The sequence below is a fragment of the Theropithecus gelada genome, chromosome 2, assembly GCF_003255815.1.
Source record: "Theropithecus gelada isolate Dixy chromosome 2, Tgel_1.0, whole genome shotgun sequence".
NCBI lineage: Eukaryota > Metazoa > Chordata > Mammalia > Primates > Cercopithecidae > Theropithecus > Theropithecus gelada.
The window spans coordinates 183,684,425-183,703,096 of NC_037669.1; the positions used below are offsets into that span (position 1 = coordinate 183,684,425).

The 18,672-nt window shown below is 48.0% G+C and overlaps 1 protein-coding gene across 3 annotated transcripts in view; it reads right to left on the reverse strand.

The window, feature by feature from the left end:
• MASP1 (mannan binding lectin serine peptidase 1) overlaps positions 1-18,672 on the reverse strand; it is a 73,134-nt gene that overhangs the window by 1,441 nt on the left and 53,021 nt on the right. For 2 of the 3 annotated variants that reach the window (XM_025376790.1, XM_025376789.1), the window contains one exon: positions 13,292-15,766. In XM_025376790.1, the coding sequence (XP_025232575.1) occupies positions 14,883-15,766 (884 nt within the window). In that variant the 3' untranslated portion in view covers positions 13,292-14,882. Of the gene's footprint in view, positions 1-549; positions 650-2,666; positions 2,735-4,553; positions 4,740-5,637; positions 5,752-8,983; positions 9,122-13,291; positions 15,767-18,672 lie in introns of those variants that run through there. The other variant, XM_025376791.1, reaches the window with a different exon arrangement.

An 18,672-nucleotide genomic window follows, 5' to 3' on the forward strand; every position in this document is an offset into this window, starting at 1 on the left:
TTTTTTTTTTTTTTCTTTTTTTTTTTTTTTTTTTTTGAGATAGAGTTTCGCTCCACCCAGACTAGAGTGCAGTGGCATGATCTCAGCTCACAGCAACCTCTGCCTCCTGGGTTCAAGCGATTCTCCAGCCTCAGCTTCCTGAGTAGCTGGGACTACAGGCACCTGCCACCGCGCCCAGCTAATTTTTGTATTTTTAGTAGAGATGGGGTTTTGCCATGTTAGCAAGGCTGGTCTTGAACTCCCGATCTCAGGTGATCCGCCCGCCTCAGCCTCCCCAAGTGCCGGGATTACAGCCAAGAACCATCGCGCCCGGTCAAGGCCTTTCTTAAGGGAAACACTGGACTTGGGAAGGGAATGATGAACATCCTGTAGATATCTTTTCTCCGATGCATCTTCTCCTGTGGAGTCCCTCCTCCCATGCCTTCCTCCAGTCCCCTGCACCCCCACACTGGCAGCCCACCAGGCTGGGAGGCCTCTGTGCTCCCTTGCTGGCTCTGCCCCATTCCCTGGCTGGCAACGCCCCTGTTGTTTGCCAGCCTCTTAACCCACCTTCCTTCTCCCCAGCACAGATCATGTCCCTGGTCACTTTCTTCTTCAGTGGGGCATAAGCCTTCTGGCAGGTGCCGTGGTCAACAATCGGGATTTCAATCTAGAACACAAAGCTGTTATTGGTCTCCATCCCTGGCTGAGAAGCCTCTGCTGTTCTAACACTCCCGAAGCCAGCTCCTCTCCACTCCATACCTGGATGGACCTATGTCTACCTTAGACTTGGTCTAAGAGACTGCCCCGTGCTACAGGTGAAGGAACAACTGAGTGGAGAATCAGGAGGCCCGTGGTCTAGGGCAGTCTCAGCTATGCAGACCTTGGCTGTGTGAACTTGGGCAAGTAATCTGCCCTCTCTGGCACTCAGATTTCTCATCAGTAAGATAGAGATAATAATACTTGCCTAGGAGATGTATTAGTCAATAGGACAATGTATGCATAAATGATGGTCAGTTTTCTTTTCTCTCACCCCTACTGTAGGACCTAGAACATGCGGCTTACTCATTGTTTTTCAGACTCTGAGACTCTGTTTCCTCATCTGAAAAATGGAAGTTGCAGTACTTGATATACTAATCACTGTACAAGGAAAGGCATGAACAAGTGCTTTGTAAACTGCACACGCTGTATACATATTAGTTACTGTGGAGTTATCACTGCTGGCTTTGCAGCAAGCGCTTTCTTATGTTGTCCTCCTTCACCACAGTATGAGCATCTGTCTAGATGCTGGATCCGTATTTTATGCATTTCTCTCTTATATTGCTTGGAGTTTAGTAGATACCCAGAAAAAATATGTATATTTTGCACTGTAGCAAAATTGATACAGAAAAATAAGGCATTGTGGCTATTATTGCCCTTGATCCAGCATGGGGGTAACTGTTGAGTAGATGTCTGGAATAAAAAGAGGAAACATATGATTCTCTTTCAGTCAAATCAAGAACTGAATGGGCCATATTATCTAAATGGACAACTCCTGTTGCCCTTGCTGGGAGGAAGCCAAAGGCCATTCAGATCCCTCTTGGGCTATGGCCTTCCCTGGATAAGGGGAGAGGAAGCCAGGGCAAGGTGGTCCTCAGGACAGGTCCTCAGCTCCTGTTGAGCACCAGATTCATCGTTCAGGTATCATTTCAGCATCACTTCCTTTGGGAATGCTTCCCAAACCCCTGAGATGAGATCAGGTTCTCTTTCATATGTTCTGGAGTGTCCTACACTTCTCTTTCTCCACCTTTATCACATCCAGAACTACTTTCTGTCCATCCCACTTGACCATAAGCCCAAGGGGGCCAGGGACCAGATCTATCCTTTTACCCCAGCCAGCTAGTAGCTAGTACAGCATCTGGTACCAAGGAAACACCAAATAGACCCCCAGGAGCTAGTGGATGAAGGGGTGAATGGTTGTTGTAAATCCCAAGTCTTAAAGTATGTCAAAATAATATATGTGGAAGAATTTAGAAACTAGCCGTGTCAGTCATAGGCCCCGATGATATCAGAGCCAAGCAGCTCTTTGAGGGCAGCTCATGTTGCCCCATAACTTTGCAGCTGGAAATAGTATCTTATGATCTAGAGAGGCAAAATGTCTTGTTTCAGATGACCCAGCAAGTTAGTAGGAGCCAAGACTTGAAACCGTGGTTCCCTACTTTTAGTTCAGTGTTCTTTTTTGTTTGTTTGTTTGTTTGTTTGTTTTTTCCTGAAATGAGTGGAATATGAACTTCTAAGTGTAGGTTCATTACTGTCAGGTTCATTACTGCAAGGACTGTGGTTGTCAAGAGCCTGGCTCATTCTGGCCAATTTGGTGTGCAGTTCTCATGGTGCACAGCTGGATTGCCATCCATAGCGGTGTCTAAACTTGCTGCTTTCTGGGAGAATTTTCATAAGCTCAGCGTTTAATAAGCTACCGGGAAAACTTAACAGTGTTTAGAGGCTAGAGTCCATGACATGTAGAACAAACAAATCAAGCTTTCTGGGGTTCAAAGTCCCATTGAACTGTGGAGGTGGCTCTGGGCTCCTAGTTTCCTTCTCACCAACCCCCACCCAAGCCTCGAAATTCCGAAGGGAACAATATGGAGCAGGAAGGCCCAGTGCAGAGCTGAGGTGTCACTGTCTGTGGGTTATAAAACGAACTTCACCTCCATCAGGGTCTCTGGGAACCTTTGCAAGAACTGCTTCCCCCAGCCACTGACGATGACCATGGCTCCTGAAGGAGAGAAGATACTGTGAGAACAGAGAGGCTGTCTGCAGGGTGTTTGGAGGGGTGCAGCTTACAGCTCCATCATCCTCCATCTGGGGAGGAAAGACTGGATTGTTCTTCTCGGAGAAAGGTGGCATGGTGGGGAGGAACGTGTGAAGGGCAGCTGGGCTAGGGGTTACCTGCAGCAGAGCTAGGGGCACTGGTTTCTATGATGTGTTACTGGTTTACTTGTTTAGTTTTCTATTCTGTCCCACCCTCAACCACCTGAAACTTAGGGTCCATGAGAGCATAACCTCATTCTAGGTCACTGCTATATCGCAATGCCTATAACAATGCTGGCACATAGGAGGTGCTCAATCAAGAATGGCGAATAAATACAAAAGCCAGCCTAGTCCACTATATACTATGCTACCTATAGCAAGCCCTCCTCTCTGCTCCCCTTCTAAGCCTCGGTTTTCCTGTCCATACAATGAGGAGGCTGGACTGGTATTCTCTAAAACCCCTTTCAGACTTGACATTCTAGGAGTCTATGAAGTTGGTAAATCTGGGGGGCAAGGTGGAAGTGGGTTGAGCGCCGACAGAGCCATTATTTTCCTGTTTTAAAAAGAGCCTGGACACTGAAAACAGTGTTGGGCCTAAAGTCAGAAAACCTGTACTATATCCCCAGATCTGTTTCACACAAGCTGCATCTCAGATGAGTCACCTCACCTTGCTGACCTTTCATTTTCTCATTTGTAAATGAGGCTACAATGCCACCTTGCAAGGCTTGCATGGTTCATAAATAAGTTAATGAACATAAAGCATATGGCACATGGTAGGCACATGGCACCCAATGAGTCAAAGCTAGCTATATCTGTGCCTTTCCTGTTGGCTCAGTTCCCCTAAATACTCCTCAGATGACATCTCAGCCATTTTCCTTTTGAGCTAAAGGAAGTGAACTATGATGTGGCACCATGGAAATTGAATGAAAAGGAAGCCAGCTGGCATGGGTCGCCTATGTTTAAGTATTATCTCAAACATGGAAATATCACAGCCACCACATGGGATAGCATCTCTGGTTTAGAGGTAAGGGGATTGAAGCTTAATGAAGTTAAATAACTTCCTCAAGATCACCCAACTGGGAAATGGTCGCAGTGGGGTTTGAGCCTGTGCTGAGTATTAAGCCATTGTCCCCCAGCTGGAGGCTTTCCCTTCTACACTCTGCTTTGTGGCACTAGGGATGACTCTCTGAAGTGGGCAGTTCTACTTTGCTAGCTGGCTTCCTGAAAACAGGGGGGCACTTTCAGAGAGGCAGGAAGACTTGCTGTGGCTGTTGGCATCAGCCCTAGCAGTGGTTTTTCACCCCAGTAGTGGCCATTGTTTCCAGCTGTTTTCCTTACCACATTAGACTCTTCTGCAGAAGTTCAGGTTCTGGCCCCATAGGGCCGCTTTCCAAGCTTCTCGTTCCTAACTCCAGGTTCTTACCTATGTTTCCCCTGCCCTAGGGTTCGTGGTTTCTTCCTGCAGGTACCATCTCTATGATCTCAGCTCTTCCCTTTTACTTCTCCAATCCTCCAGTGCCCTATATTAAATTCTCTCTGTTACCATAACTAGTCTAGTTTTTGTTTTTCTATCTGGACCCTTAGGTCTGACTGTTTACTATGTGCTTCCCACAACTTTTGCTGCCTTGGACCCAGTTCTGACTTGGCTGTTTGAGGGGAAGCAGCTGGTGAGTAATGCAGACACTATCAGCTGACTTAATTGGCACCAGAGCTTCAGCAACATGAAGACGGACTCCCTGTGGAGGCACCAGCTGCCCTGCAGAGGTGGAGGTGGGGGAAGGTACCTTCCTGCTGGGGTCCCTCGGGCAGACAGATGGGCATCACGAAGGCATTCAGCACTGGGCTCTCCAACAGCTCCACCAGAGCCACGTCATTCTCGAATGTGTTGGGGTCATACTGGGGGTGGAGAGTGATGTGTTTGACGCGGAGATGCTGTTCATTTTCATCTGACCGGAGCCTCCAATGCTTGCCTGGGCAAGAAGACATGTGGGGCATGGGGGCAAATGGGGGATAAGGTCACACCTTGTTCCCTGTCAGCCCCCACCCCAGCCCCATCCAGCCCATGCTTCTAGCCTTAACCCTTTCACTGCCTTCACCCACCTTTCCCAGACATCCCGCCCTGTTGGTCATTCTCTACATACTCTCTTGGGTTCCCACCTCTGTCTTTTTTCAGGAACTGATGCTGTTGCCTTGTAATGCTTGTTCTGATGCCTGCTGCCACATGTTCAATCCATATCATCACCTTCAGTGCCTGGGTCAAACATGACCTCCTCCACGTAGCCTCTCGACTCTTGGGTTAGAAGTCTTTCCCCTCTGAACTCCCATGGCACTTTATCTGTTCTTCTTCTACAATACTTACTGCTTGCTACTTTCCATTAGAGGTCTCTGTGCTCATATCTTATTCCTTTATTAGACTGTAAGCTCCCTGTGGGCAGAAACTAGGTCTTGATTATACTGTGTCCTTAGATCCTGGCATAGTGTCAGTAGATAAATATGTGTAGATCTGAACTGAATCAGCTGGTGTTCCGATTTTATAAACAAGAGAGGAAGTCTGGATTGTATATGTATGATCCGCTTGAAACCAGAGGTTCATGGAAACCTAACAGGTCTTTGGAAATTATCTAGACTGGTCTCCTCATTTTATCGTTGTGAAACTGAAGCATAGACTTCAATGCCTAGCTCATGGTCATGTGTCTGGAGAATCATATTTTGCACTTGGACTCAGGTTCCTGGACCTCCATCCCAGGTGTCCTGCCCCGACAAATGAGTGAGTGAGTGAGCACACACTCTTTGTAAAGGGCCAGTCGGTCATCCCATTCCCAGAACCACAGCTGGTTTCAGGAGTCAGCTTGCCCCTCACTCACTCACCCAGGATGATTTTGAAGTCAGAAGGGCTGAGCAAGTCTGAGTTGCGTAGGGTCGGATCTTCTGGATCGAGCGACTGGTGGAGGCAGTGTGCGGCGGTCACAATCCAGCTGGAGCCTGGGGAATAGAACACATGTGCCATCGTCCTGCACTGCCTGGTCTTGCCTTCCTCTGTCTTGAGCTGAGGATCTTCAGACTACTCCAGGGGACCCCTCAAGACCTCAAAAATGTCCGTATTTCTCTCCATTGTATTTTATGGCCCCCAACTCAAATGCTCATATGATCCTAATCTGAAGATATGGGGATTTAAACCTGTGATTTTTACCTGCCTTTTCCAACCGAGGCCAGGACTGAACATTGTAAACAGGATTTCAGGGATCCTTTAAGCCTGTGGCATTGGTGAGAGCCAGAGAGCCCAAGGTGGGTGCACAGAAAGCCTGTGGTCAACTGGCTGCCTCCTCAGGCCTTGCTTCTCAAAGTGTGTTCCCTGGACCAGCAACATTAGCATCACCTGCAAGCTTCTTAGAAATGAAGACTCTTAGGCCGGCCCCACCTCGGATCCACTGAATCAGAATTTTCATTTTAACAAGACTCCCCAGTAATTTGTATGCACATTAAAGTTTAAAATTGACGAATCAGAAGCTAGCTACACTGACTGCACATTAGAATTACCTGGAGAATGAAAACAGAGAAAATCAGTGACTGCACCTATATTTAAACCATTTATGTCATGGGGGTGGAGCCCAGGCACAGATAATGTTTTAAACATTTCCTTAGTTAATTCTATTGCTGCCGGGGTGGAGAATCACTGCTCTGATCTAGACCTTTCATTATATAGACAGGAACCCTGAGGCCTGGAGAAAGCAAAGATGTCCAGGGGCACCCAGCAGGTTGGTTTCAGGGTCAGGGCCAGGTCCAGACCCCAGGGCTCTTGATAGTCAGCTTAGTGCATTTCCTGTGTCTCAGCTGGCATCTTTCTCTGGATGGACAGGCATCTGCCCTTCGTTTAACGGAGGGTCAGGCTTCCATTCACCTCTTATGTGGAGCAGATGACAAGCCCATAAGTAGCTGAGCCCAGAGACATATCCAGGATGAGCCAAGCAGAAAGAAAAGCTCTAGAACATGGGGGTGGGGGAGGCTGAGTATCAGGTCAAAGTTCAGGGTCGAGGGCAGAAGTGCTTAGTCCCAGAGCAGGTTCCAGGCTCCACTTTATCCTCTCAGGAGCAGCTATGTGCTCCTGGGTCCTGGCCAGGGCTCCACTTAAGTCACTCTTCTCTGCCCTGGGCCATTTTTTGATCTCTGCCCATGTCCAGGACCAGATTTTCCAGGTGGGTCAGGTGGGCCGAGGTACCCAGGTTAGGAGAGCCTGCCTTGGTGTGGGACTCTGGGCTGTTTAGATGAACCCAGGGGTGTGCACTGGCCAGTTCAGAGATACAGCTTGGCCTCCCAGCTCTGCAGATCCCGCTACCCAGGCATCAGTGTGGGCATTAACAAGGTGCTTTCCCCTTCCTCTGTCCCTCAGCTGCTTTCCTGTTTCTTCTGCCCTCTCCTATCCCTCCCTTGCTCTTTAAGACTGAATGATAGGAGGTAGACAGAAGTGATAGATCAGAGTTGCTGCAAGGAGTACGAAGTGTGAGGGCATTCCAGCTTGGCTGGGGGTAGGGAAGTGAACGTCAAACATTTTTCAAACATAAGTCATAGGGAATAAACACACAATGAATAACAATACATGGTGGACATTAGTGGACTCAAAAACTCAAGGTTTGTCCTAGCTACTCGGGAGGCTGTGGCAGGAGAATGGCTTGAACCCGGGAGGTGGAGGTTGCAGTGAGCTGAGATTGCGCCACTGTACTCCAGCCTGGTGACAGAGTGAGACTCCGTCTCAAAAAAAAAAAAAAAAAATAAGGTTTAAGAAAATGAATTCATTCTTACAATTAGGTACACACAATCCATCTTTCTTATTTGCCCTCTAACAAAATCGGAGATGTCTGGTGAAGCAGAGTCTTCCCTCCCCCTGCCCTTGCTGGCAGCTCATCCTCCACACCACCCTGCTTCTCTCCAACTTCCCTTCAGGTCCCTCCTTTCCTGGCTTCTTCTCTCCTGGGTATCTTGTGCCCTGCCAGTACCTCTTCCTCTTGTTGGATTGCTCCCTTTCATTTTTCTCTTTACTGTCATCAATCCTCTATCTTATTTTCCAGGTGTCTCTCAGTGTTCCCTGTCTCTCTCTGTCCTCTCCATTGTTGTCTTTCCAATTCTGGTCCTCTGTTTCTCTTCCCTTCTCTCCCTTGGTCCTTTCCCTGACTCCGCTCCCACTGCACTGCCCTCAGCCCTTTCTGGCCCCTTAATACCTTCCCTCACTCTCTTTGCCTCTCTGGGGGACTCCTTTGAGTGAGACCATTCATCTTTGGGCCTGTGAGAATTTAAGGATAAATTCCTTGCAGAGTAGGGTTTTATGTAGCCCTGGTGCTGTGGCTGCAGCTCTAGCCCAGGCCTGGTGCCTTGCCAAAGGGATCCCCGCCCCAGAACTGTCCACCCTGGTTGGATCTGGAGGAGGGTGACGCTGATTGAGAGGCATGCCCATCAGCCTGGGAGCTGCCCATGCAGAGATGGGCCAAGCCAGGCCTTCTTCCTCGGTGGTGGGATCTGATGCAGAAGTAGATAGCCTAGATTGCTATTCAGCTTTCTTTTGACATCAGAAAAGGAACAGACCTCAGATTGCCTGGACCAAACTGTGGCAGGGAGAGCCATCAGCTGTTCTCATTCTTGCTCCCACTCCCACCCACATTCCATTACAAAGGTGACAGTCCTATTTCCCAGTGTTATTGAATCTGCCTCCTTGTTTCCATCCCTCATGCCCTGTTCTTATTCTGAGGCTATGCCTTCTCTCCCCGCTACTGCAATGGATGCTTCACTGATCTCCTGGCCTCCAGTTTCACCCTCCTTTTTATCAATGCGGCCTCTGGAGAGAACTTTCCAGAACATACTTATCAACTTAAAGCAGCATTCAAGACAAGATAGAAATTCCTAAGCATAGCATTCAAGGTCTTTGTAAATCGACCTTTCCTGATCCCCAAGGGTGAGTTTCCTGGCTCTCCCTGACCTCACAGCCCTGGCATGCCCTGTCTTTGACCCCCATGCACTGTTATTGATGGTTGAGAGACTCCCTGACTTTGTCCTTCCCAGTGCCAGAGACAGACCAGGATCCAGTCTAGTCGAGAATTCTTTCTACCATACTGCACCCTGTACCCTGATGCTAGTGTGCACAATGACTCACAATGAAGAAACCTTGGTCAGTCTCTAAGGAGGGGGTTCAGTTCCTTAGCTTCCACCTCTTCCACCTTCTCCTTACCTAGAAGGGAGCCCCCACAGAAGGGCTGCCCATTCAGGTGTGACAGCATGGCAATCCAGGGAGTGGTACCCTGCTGGGTTGGGCGTCCATTGAAGATCCTGGCCATCAGCTTCCGGGAGAACTTGGGCAGCCCACACACTGCATCCAAGGGAGGGAGGGAGAGACAGATCAGACTCTGGACTATATCTTGCCCACTGCCAGAGCTCCCAACTCATCACCCTGTTAGGAACATCTATTATTTTTGCTCCTCCAGCATTAATTGACCTTCCTGATAATAGCATCTCAATCTTTCTTTGGAGTCTGCACTTTCCCCATTCTTAGTCTATGCAGTTAGAGTTGGATTGATCTCACCTCTGGTTTCAGGGATAGAAATGTGACTGATCAAAGCCATGCACTTTCTGGTCACAGCAATTGCTCAGAGATGGGAATGTGACCTTGGCTGGACCAATGAAAGCCTTACTTGAGAATTTTGCTAAGCATATTAGAGAAGAAAAAGTCATTCCCTACTGGAGTTGCCAAGCTATTAGCCATAAATCCAGATCTGTCAACAATCATTTCATTAAGAGTCTACTGAGACTGATGAAGAAAAGTGGAGCTGACAGTTGAGGGGCAAAGAGAGAGAGAGAGAGAGAGATTGCACCATAACAGTTGAAGCCTTTTGGTACAGCCTTTTCAGTTATATGTGCCTATAAATTACTTCTCTTTTTTCCCCTTAAGCTGCTTATGTTGGCTTTATGTCACTTACTAATGAAAGTGTCACAGCTAATAAGGAATCATTATGCTCCATCCAAGGAATCTTGTCTCCTGAGAGAAGCCCTTCCTCAGGGCCTTGTGGAGCTGAAGATCCTCACCACCACAGTGTCTGCCTGCTCCATCCCATTTTCCACTGGCTTGAATTGACACACATGCTCCCACATACACACTTTACAACTGAATAGCCCTTGGAGACCATCTGGTCTATCCCTCTTATCATTCAGCTAAAGAAACCAAGGCCCGGAGAAGGAAATTGACTTGCCAAAAGGTATTCCATGAGTTAGTGGCAAGACTATCAATCTAGGTCTCCTGACTCCCAACTCTGGGCTTTTCTTACTCTGGCCAGCCCCATAAACTTTTAACTATGTGGCTTCCCAGAACACTCATAACCCAAGCCCCTGGATCCAGGCAGTTACCTGCTACCTTTTTAGCTGTGACTAGGCTGGAGAAAATCACAGATAAATGCTCTGCATCCACAACCTTGATGCAGCCTCAGCATCTCCCAGCATCATTCTACATGCCCACAGCCAGCTTCCCCAAGCTAATGTCCTGCCTCCATTCCCAACAGACTCTCAGAGCCCACTGAGTGGGAACTCCCTGAGTGGGAATCCCACTGAGTGCAAACCATCCTCCTCACCATCTCTTCTCCCTGTAAACTTTGTTGTCTTCAGAACTAATTTTTCACTCTGGATCTCTTAACTTTTGAACTCTTGGAGACCTGGCCTTGGAGATTATCACCCCTCTTCTGTATTTTTCATCTCTCCTTATTCTGTGCCTCTAAAACACAGTCAAGACTTTTCATCCTAAAAATCAGCTTCCATTTCCCCGTTTGCCATTCATTCCACAGTCTCTCCTACTCCTCCCTTCTATAGTAAAGCTTCTGAAAAGACGAGTTGACACTCCTTTCCCACATTCTTCCTCCCCCTTTGGAGCTGTATTCAGAAGAAGAAAGTGCCATGTACTGCACAAACTTGGAAATAGGCAGCCATTTGAATATTTAACAGGTCTACAAATAGTAGATGGAAATAAAATGTCTCTGAGACCATAAATGGAACTTCAACCATGATATCTACATACAGAGTAGGATACTATTTTTCGAATCTTATCAGATACATTTTTCATCCCTAGGAATTCGCTGTGCACTGTGGCTCCCAAGCCACTGAAGCTGGAGCATCCATGGTTTTAAGCAAAGGCTGGATAAGGCTTTGACTTGAAAGAGCAAAGCAGAAACCAAAGTCTGGAAAGACGGACTTTCATTTTGAAGAATCAGGCTTTATAGTAAGAATAAAAAATTTGTAGGTTTCAAGGAACCAAAAGATGGAGAACTGAACATGTAATTTTTACCACAAGGCTTACAGAAGATGCAAGGGCAGTTTCCTACCTCTGAGAAAAGAGCTAAAAGCCCATCCTGGGAGACTGAGAAGGCTAGAGAGAGAGGGGAAGGAGGGAGTACAGACAGAGAGAGAGAGAGAGGACTAAGGAAGAGAGAAGTCCTAGAGACTTGAAACTCACGCATGGAGCCTGCTGCCTGCATACCCCTCAGGGATGACAGTGGAGACTTGACACCTGTCCTGGGGAACTTCCTTCCTGGAGTCCTTCATTGGGACTCTTAGCAGCATTGGGTGCTGTTGACTACTTCATCCCTCTTTACAGCTCCTCCTCTTGGCTTCTGAAGCACTTTTCTCCCTGTGTTTCTGATCCCTTCCCTTTTTTTTTTCTTTTCCTTGGGGCCTCTCTTTTCTTCATGCCTTCTGTGATGCTGGTGTTTCACCCATTCGGCCCCAGGCCTTGGTCTCCTTTTCTTATCTGTAAATTTCCCCTAGATGATGCCCTCTACCTCTATGCCATCATACTACCCATGTGCTGATGAATTTCAGATCAGTGTCTTTCAATCTGTCCTGTCCTCTAAAACTCACCATTCTTTACTGCTGACTTACATTTCCAGCTGGTTGCTCATAAACTCTTCCAACTCAGTGAAACCAAGCCCGAGTATCCACCCTTCACTAACCTTCTCCCCTTTCTTATTCCAGATGTCTGCTAATGTCTGAATCAACCACGTCCTTGTTGCCTCTCTTTTCTTCAACCTCGTGTTCAATCAGTCACTAAGCTGCTGGTAAACCCCTGGGAGAAGGAGAGGGATGTGTCTCCCCGACTCCATGTCACAAAGTGCTCTGTGTGTAACCTCGTCATGCCTCAGTACCTCAATATGTCACAACATAAAGTCCAAGTATCTAAAGAAAAGCAAAAGTTGGAAATGTAATAGAACATGAGACACGACAGCCCTTCAAACCATAAAGTGCAAAGCATAAATATGCTCTTATTTTCATTCTCAATAGTATAAAAAGAATGGCATTTTCATTATGGTACAAACCAAAAACAAAGGCAAACCATAAGTGCGTCCCATGGTGAGACTTCACTATCACATGCCACTCATGCTCGAACTTATCAAGAGATGCCTATAGGCCAAGCCCTGCTGAATGTATCACTTAAATCGATTTAAACTGCCCCTCGTCCTGTCTGCACTGTCACAGCCCTATGGCTGGTGGGTCTGCACCATCCCTCATCAGGACAGTTGCAGTAGCTGCATAACTGCTTTTCTAGCTCAGCTCCTTCCTTCCACTTTCCACACCATGCTGCCCACCCTCAGACCTACTGAATTCAAATTTTCCAGTGGGTGAGACCCAGCAATCTGCATTTTTCACCAGCACCCCAGGTGATTCTCATATGCCCCAAACTTAGAGAATCACTCATTTCAGGACAGTTCAAATAGAGTATGCCTTTAAAAACTCTTCCCACTCAATGCCCACCGCTCTCACTTTAACCATGGCCAGCTTTCATGCTTTGAAAGCTTTCATGCTTTTTTCCACTCTGCCCCTTCCCTCCTATCTCCCATGCATCCTTTGAAGCCTCTGCAAAGCTATTCCAAGCCCCTTCAGCTGTATGAAATAGCCCCTTCTTTAAGTTCCTATAGTACTTAAATCTCTGTTCTTTTTACATTTAACTTCTTTTGCCTATGTAAGACCTATATGCACATAAGCTTGTCTTGCATGCCAGTTTCAACCCTTTGAAACTGGCACTAGAAACTAGCTGGCACAGAACGTGTTCTCCGTGATGCTATAGTTTCCTGAGCAGGACTCATAGCTGGTTCTGCACTCAGCGTGTGGCACCATGTGTAACTTGACATACTGCAGGACATCTGACAAGGTCTACATGCTGCTGCTGATGATCTCATCCAATGTCACATTGGGACTGGAGATGCCCTAGCTGGTCACCAGGCCCAGCACGTAGGGGGCCGGGCCTTCAGGCTCAAGTCCTTTGAAGGCAAGGAGTTAAATGCCAGGCACTTAAACGAAGGAACAAGCAGCCTCTGAGAAGAAGACACATCAGTAACCAAATCCTTTCCTCATTACCTCTTGGATAACGTCCAGATACCAAAAGTTGTACTTTTTCTGCAACAAGGGAGATTTTGGTTTCATGAGGAGGCCAATTTCTTTTTAAAAAAGTCAAAACAAATGAACACACTTCCCCAACAATAACAAAACCTATAGCCAAGGCTGTTGGTTATCCATGAGGGTTTATTTCCACTTTAGACCCCTGATGGGAGCAACAATGCAGAGGCCCTTTACAGAGTGGTGAAGCATATCATATAAAAGATACAAAATATACCATCTTTACATGTGCCATTCATAGACATAGGAGTGCGCTTTGACGAGCTGGTTGGAGAAGTGGATACTTCCCAGTCATTCCCTCTCAGGGGCTTCTCTGGCTGTCTTGCTCTGATGGAGATTTCCAGGACAGAGAGCTCCAGGTAGAAGGAGGACAGTCAGCCCTGTGAGGGCCAGAGAGGCTGCTGGCAGTCAGGGAAGCTCTGAGTGCTCCAGCTAGAAAGACCCTGCAGGGGACCTAATACCCTCCTATTGCTGATGGAGAACCAGAGACTCAGAGAAGGAAAATGATTTCCCAAAGGTTATACAGCCAGCTGGGAGCAGAGCAGGGACTAGAACCCAGGACTCTTGGCTCTTTTCACTGCCTGCCATGGGTGAGCCTCTGATTCCTTTGACTCTGGAAAATGAAGGAGTGGGTCTCTCTGAACATTCTGTGGGGTGGATTCTCCGCCCAGCTTATGCCCTAGGGATGCCAGGCACCCTGGCAGGATTTGGGTGACTTCTAATGTGCCCACCCCACTCTTTCTTCCATTTTCCTGCCCAAAAGCACAGCAGGATACGGTGTGGGTCTTTTCTTTTCCCAGGTAATCAGCTACGTCCCCAAATTTGGGTCTGGGGTTCAGGTAGTAGCCTTTTAGATAATATATTTCAAGGCTGAAAGATTGCTTTGTGCTTGTCTGGAGCAGCAGGTGTGGACATCCATGGTGTCAGCTGGTATTTCAAGGTGGCATATGGGCCCAAACGTGTTCTGAGTTGACAATGCGAATTTAAGGGCTTGGTGAGCCTCCCGCTGATATTCTGCTCCCACTAGTCAGCACAAACCTTCCCAACTTTCTCCATGTCCTTTGAAATTCCTTTAATGGGGAACATAAGGGATAAGGCTTAGACTGCAAGAAGCTTTTGGGAGAGAAACCCCAGGCAAGAAAGTTCTCCAAGGGATTACACTAGGACAGAGGGGCTTGGCTATGAGCCATCTCCCAAAACCTGAATGCTCTTCTCCTAGAGGAAGGACTAGGCCAAGGCTAGTCCCAGAAGGCAGAGCAGGACAATATACAGATGCAGCATTCAGTTCAATGTTAGAAACCATTTTCTAATAGTCAGATCCAAGCTCAGTCATACCAACAGTGGAACCGATGCGTTTGATAAGTGGTCAGGAGTGAATAAAGGCCACTGGGATAAGAAGTATGGCCTGGAGAGGAGTGCTGGGATGGCCTTGGTTTAGCTCCTGCATTGTGTTACTGGGGAGAGTGAGGCCCAGACAGGGGAAGAGACTTGGACAAGCTCAGGAATGCAGGTCTCCTGCCTAGAGCCTTTTCCTATACCACACTGCTGCCTCTCACGGTCCTGGGGGCTCTCTCTGTAGGAGAAGCCACCGCTAGGTCAGTGTGTTCCATTCCATTTGGTCTGATAAGCAATGTGGAGTGTGCTGTCGGAAGTGCAGTGTAGCTTCACTCAGGGGAGGCAGGCCCTGAGGAAGGAAGTCAGCTCACTGTTCCACCTGGGGCTCTGCCTTGTGGTGAGCCCATCTGCTCCCACACCCAGTCCACATAGTTGGAGACCTTTGTGTAGACTCCATAGACCTGCTTGCTGCCACATTCTTCAGGTCCCCCCCAGGACACCAGGCCTTGCACCATCCAGCGCTGGCTCAAGTCATCAAGGATGACAAAGGCCCCACCGCTATCTCCAAGGCACGTGTCTTTGCCGCCCTCATAGTAGCCAGCACAGAACATGTTCTCCGTGACGCTGTAATTGCCTGAACGGGACTCATAGCTAGTTTTGCACTCAGCGTGAGGCACCACAGGTAACTTGACATACTGCAGGACATCTGACAAGGTCCGCGTGCCACTGCTGATGATCTCATCCACTGTCACATTGGGATTGGAGATGCCCCAGCCGGCCACCAGGCCCAGCATGTGGGGGGACGGGCCTTCAGGCTCAAGCCTTGGCAGGCAGACAGGCATAACGTGGGGTCCCAGGGGCACGGGCTCCTGCAGCTGCACCAGAGCTATATCGTGGTTGTAGTTTTGGATGTTGAAGTCTGGGTGGAGCACCACTCGGGCAGCTGAGCTGTTGACTGCCCCTGATTTGTCCCGCACATCATGCAAGCCCAGGTAGACGGTGACGTACTCCTTGGAGACTGGTATCACCGTGGTGTCTCTACGCTGGGAGCGCAGCACATGAGCTGCTGTGAGGATCCAGGACTCAGAGAGCAGGGCCCCACTCCCAAACCACTTGTCGTTTGGCACTCTCGAAGTGTCCTCCACCACTATCAGGGCCTGCCATGGGAAGAGGCCGGGCTCAGCATTTCGGCCCCCGATGATCCTCTTGACCAGGCTTGGCAGGGAGCGGGAGGGCTGACCACACTCTGTAAGGAGAAAGAGGGAACAGGGACAAGAGACAGAGACTGGTCAGGTCAGCCATATGACAGAAGCCACAAAGAGAAATTCACATGTCACCTACTATAGATTATGCCACCATGGGACCCTAACCTGCCTGGGTCATGCTAGCCTGGAAGAGCTCTACTCAGGGTCATTTTGGGTCTACGTCTCTCTAGGCTGGCCCATCTCTAGTCTGGCTCTTCTGTAGCTGGGACCCTCTGTGGACTGGACCACTCTGCTCGGGCTTTCTCTATCCTGAACCACCTCTGGCTAAGACCACCTGTGACTCGGACCATTGACAGCCATCTATTTCTAGTAGTGGACACTTATCCCCTTCCTTCTCTAGAAAGGCAGGTCTTATTTCAGAAGTTATCCATGCTATGGGAACCTAGAAAGCTTCTGAACGTTTTCTTTCCATAGGGACAGAGAGATGGAAGGAACCTAAAAAACCATCTAGCAGGCCACAGCAAACGCTAGACTGGTAACAAAGATGCTGGAAGTCTTGACCTGGCTTTTCTCTTCCATTTCCCTTGTGACTCTGAGTCAGTAAATTTCCCTCTCTGGATTTCAATTTTTGATCTGTCAAACGAGGCATTTGGTCACAGTGATCTCCAGGGATCCTTCAAATTCCAGGGATCCTTTAATTTTCGTTTTATTTGCCTTAGCCATCTCCATTTTCTAGGTGAGTAAACCTCCTGAGTTTAAGTGACTAGCCTAAAGGGATACGACTTTTAAGTCAGATAGCAGGAGCTTAACTAGATTCTAAGTCTAGTATCCCACACTAACTCAATAGATATTAAGACCATGGGCATAGGGCCTTAAACCTTTTCTTCTCTGTCCTAAAAGAATCTTGCTATAAATTGGTGCCCATGGATTAAGGCCCAGGGCCTCCAGGGTTGGGGAAAGATGGCATAATCTATAAGCAATGATGCATGGACCCTACTCTGGGCCACCCATCATTGCACCCAGGAGCTGTGTAGTACCTTTAGGGGAAGGAGAAAGATCTGAGCAAACTTCATTCCACTGAGTTGCACCCTGAGCATGCACATGCACCACCAGCCTCCTGCAGCCAAATGCCTCTGGCCCATGAGCAGGTCTTCGGCACCAGGCCCCCGCTGGCTAAGAACATGCTTGCACGGCCCTCCCAGGCACGGTGCTTGGGTCTTGGAGGTAGACCTACTGTGAGTGTGGGCCTCCTCCTGGTTCCAAATGGCCAGACTACACTCCTTGGCCTGGGCGCTTTTGACAATCCTTTAGACACCATGGAACATTTGAGTTTTCTTGGCAACTTTGGGAGAGCAGGCTTTTAGCAACCTAATGCATTTCAGATGCTCTTCTTCCTGAGGCCAAATGCTTCTTGCTTGATCCTGGGGCGCCCTGCCATTCACCCCAGGCCAGATGTGAACTGGTCTTTGTAACTCTCTGTGGCCTGGCCTTTCAAAGTTGAGGGTCAGCCTTCCAATTACAAGTAGCAAACTGCAAGGCAACATCTCAACACAGCTCTGCGATTGGTCCTACATATATTTAGTGCTTCAAGGCCCTCATCTGGTAAGGGACACATCTGTGACTTGGTCCATGGTCACAACAAAGCCAGTACTAAATGGTACCTTTCTCCAACCAAGGTGCCAGTGGCACACTGCAGGTCACAGATCAGATCTGGAGAAACCTTGGAGAACAGCTAATTTACAGATGGAAATGGGAAAGTTCAGAGAAAGCAATGACTTACTCAAAGTTGTTAGAGGGAAAGCCAGAACTCGAGCTTGTTTGTCCTGAGTCTAGCTTCATATCTCCACTGAAATCTGTTTTTCTCCTTGATGTGTTCTTGTCCTTTTAAGAGGTTGAATGATGCAACAAGCCCTTGGGAGAGCTCATTGAAATGGGGTCATTCTTATTGGCTGCTGCCATTCCCCACCCAGTCTTTCCTGGGAGAAAGGAATCTTCTTGAAATGTTATAGCTTTGGCTATGCTGAAGCCAGATTTGGGTTCTAGAGGATAGTGGTTAGTGAGGGAGGGTCTTTAAAGAAAAATGTGATGCTGTAGGATTCAAGGTATCTGAGGATGGCATAAAACATGACCATGGTAAAAGAATGGCTCGGCATTGCTTATGTTGCCATCAAAAGTATTGAGTTCACCTTTCAGCTCTGCCCCTAATTTTCTACAAGTAGCCTTGCGCAACTCACTATGCTATTCTGATACTTAGTTTTCTCATTTATAAAATAAGGGGGCAAGTAATATTTGCTTAGCAGGCCCCCTGAAATGGTGGGCCTTATGACAATAGATGAGATGGCCTTCTCCATCCTGGCCTGCATCCTGGTTCAATCACACAGTGTTTTGCGAAGAAAGACTTTACAAATTTCTGGCCTGGTTCAATGATACACCATGGTTCTGCCCAACACTTGATGTTAAAAAGAATTTCATGACTCATTGTATCCAAGATGCTTTGTACAAACATAGAGGATGATGACCATTAAAAATCATAGAATAGCTGGGTGTGGTGGCTCATGCCTATAATCCCAGCACTTTGGGAAGCCGAGGTAGGAGGATCACCTGAGGTTGGGAGTTCGAGACCAGCCTGACCAACATGGAGAAACCCTGTCTCTACTAAAAATACGAAGGAAAAAAAATAGTCGGGCATGGTGGCGCATGCCTGTAATCCCAGCTACTCGGGAGGCTGAGGCAAGAGAATTGCTTAAATCCAGGAGGCAGAGGTTGCAGTGAGCTGAGATTGCACCATTGCACTGCAGCCTGGGCAGCAAGAGTGAAACTCTGTCTCAAAAAAAAGAGTCATAGAATATCACAGGTCTCTTGGTCCTGATGCTTTACTTCTGAGGTATGGGATCCCAGACCCAGAGATGTGAAATTACTTACCAAAGATCACAGTTAGGAAATGGCA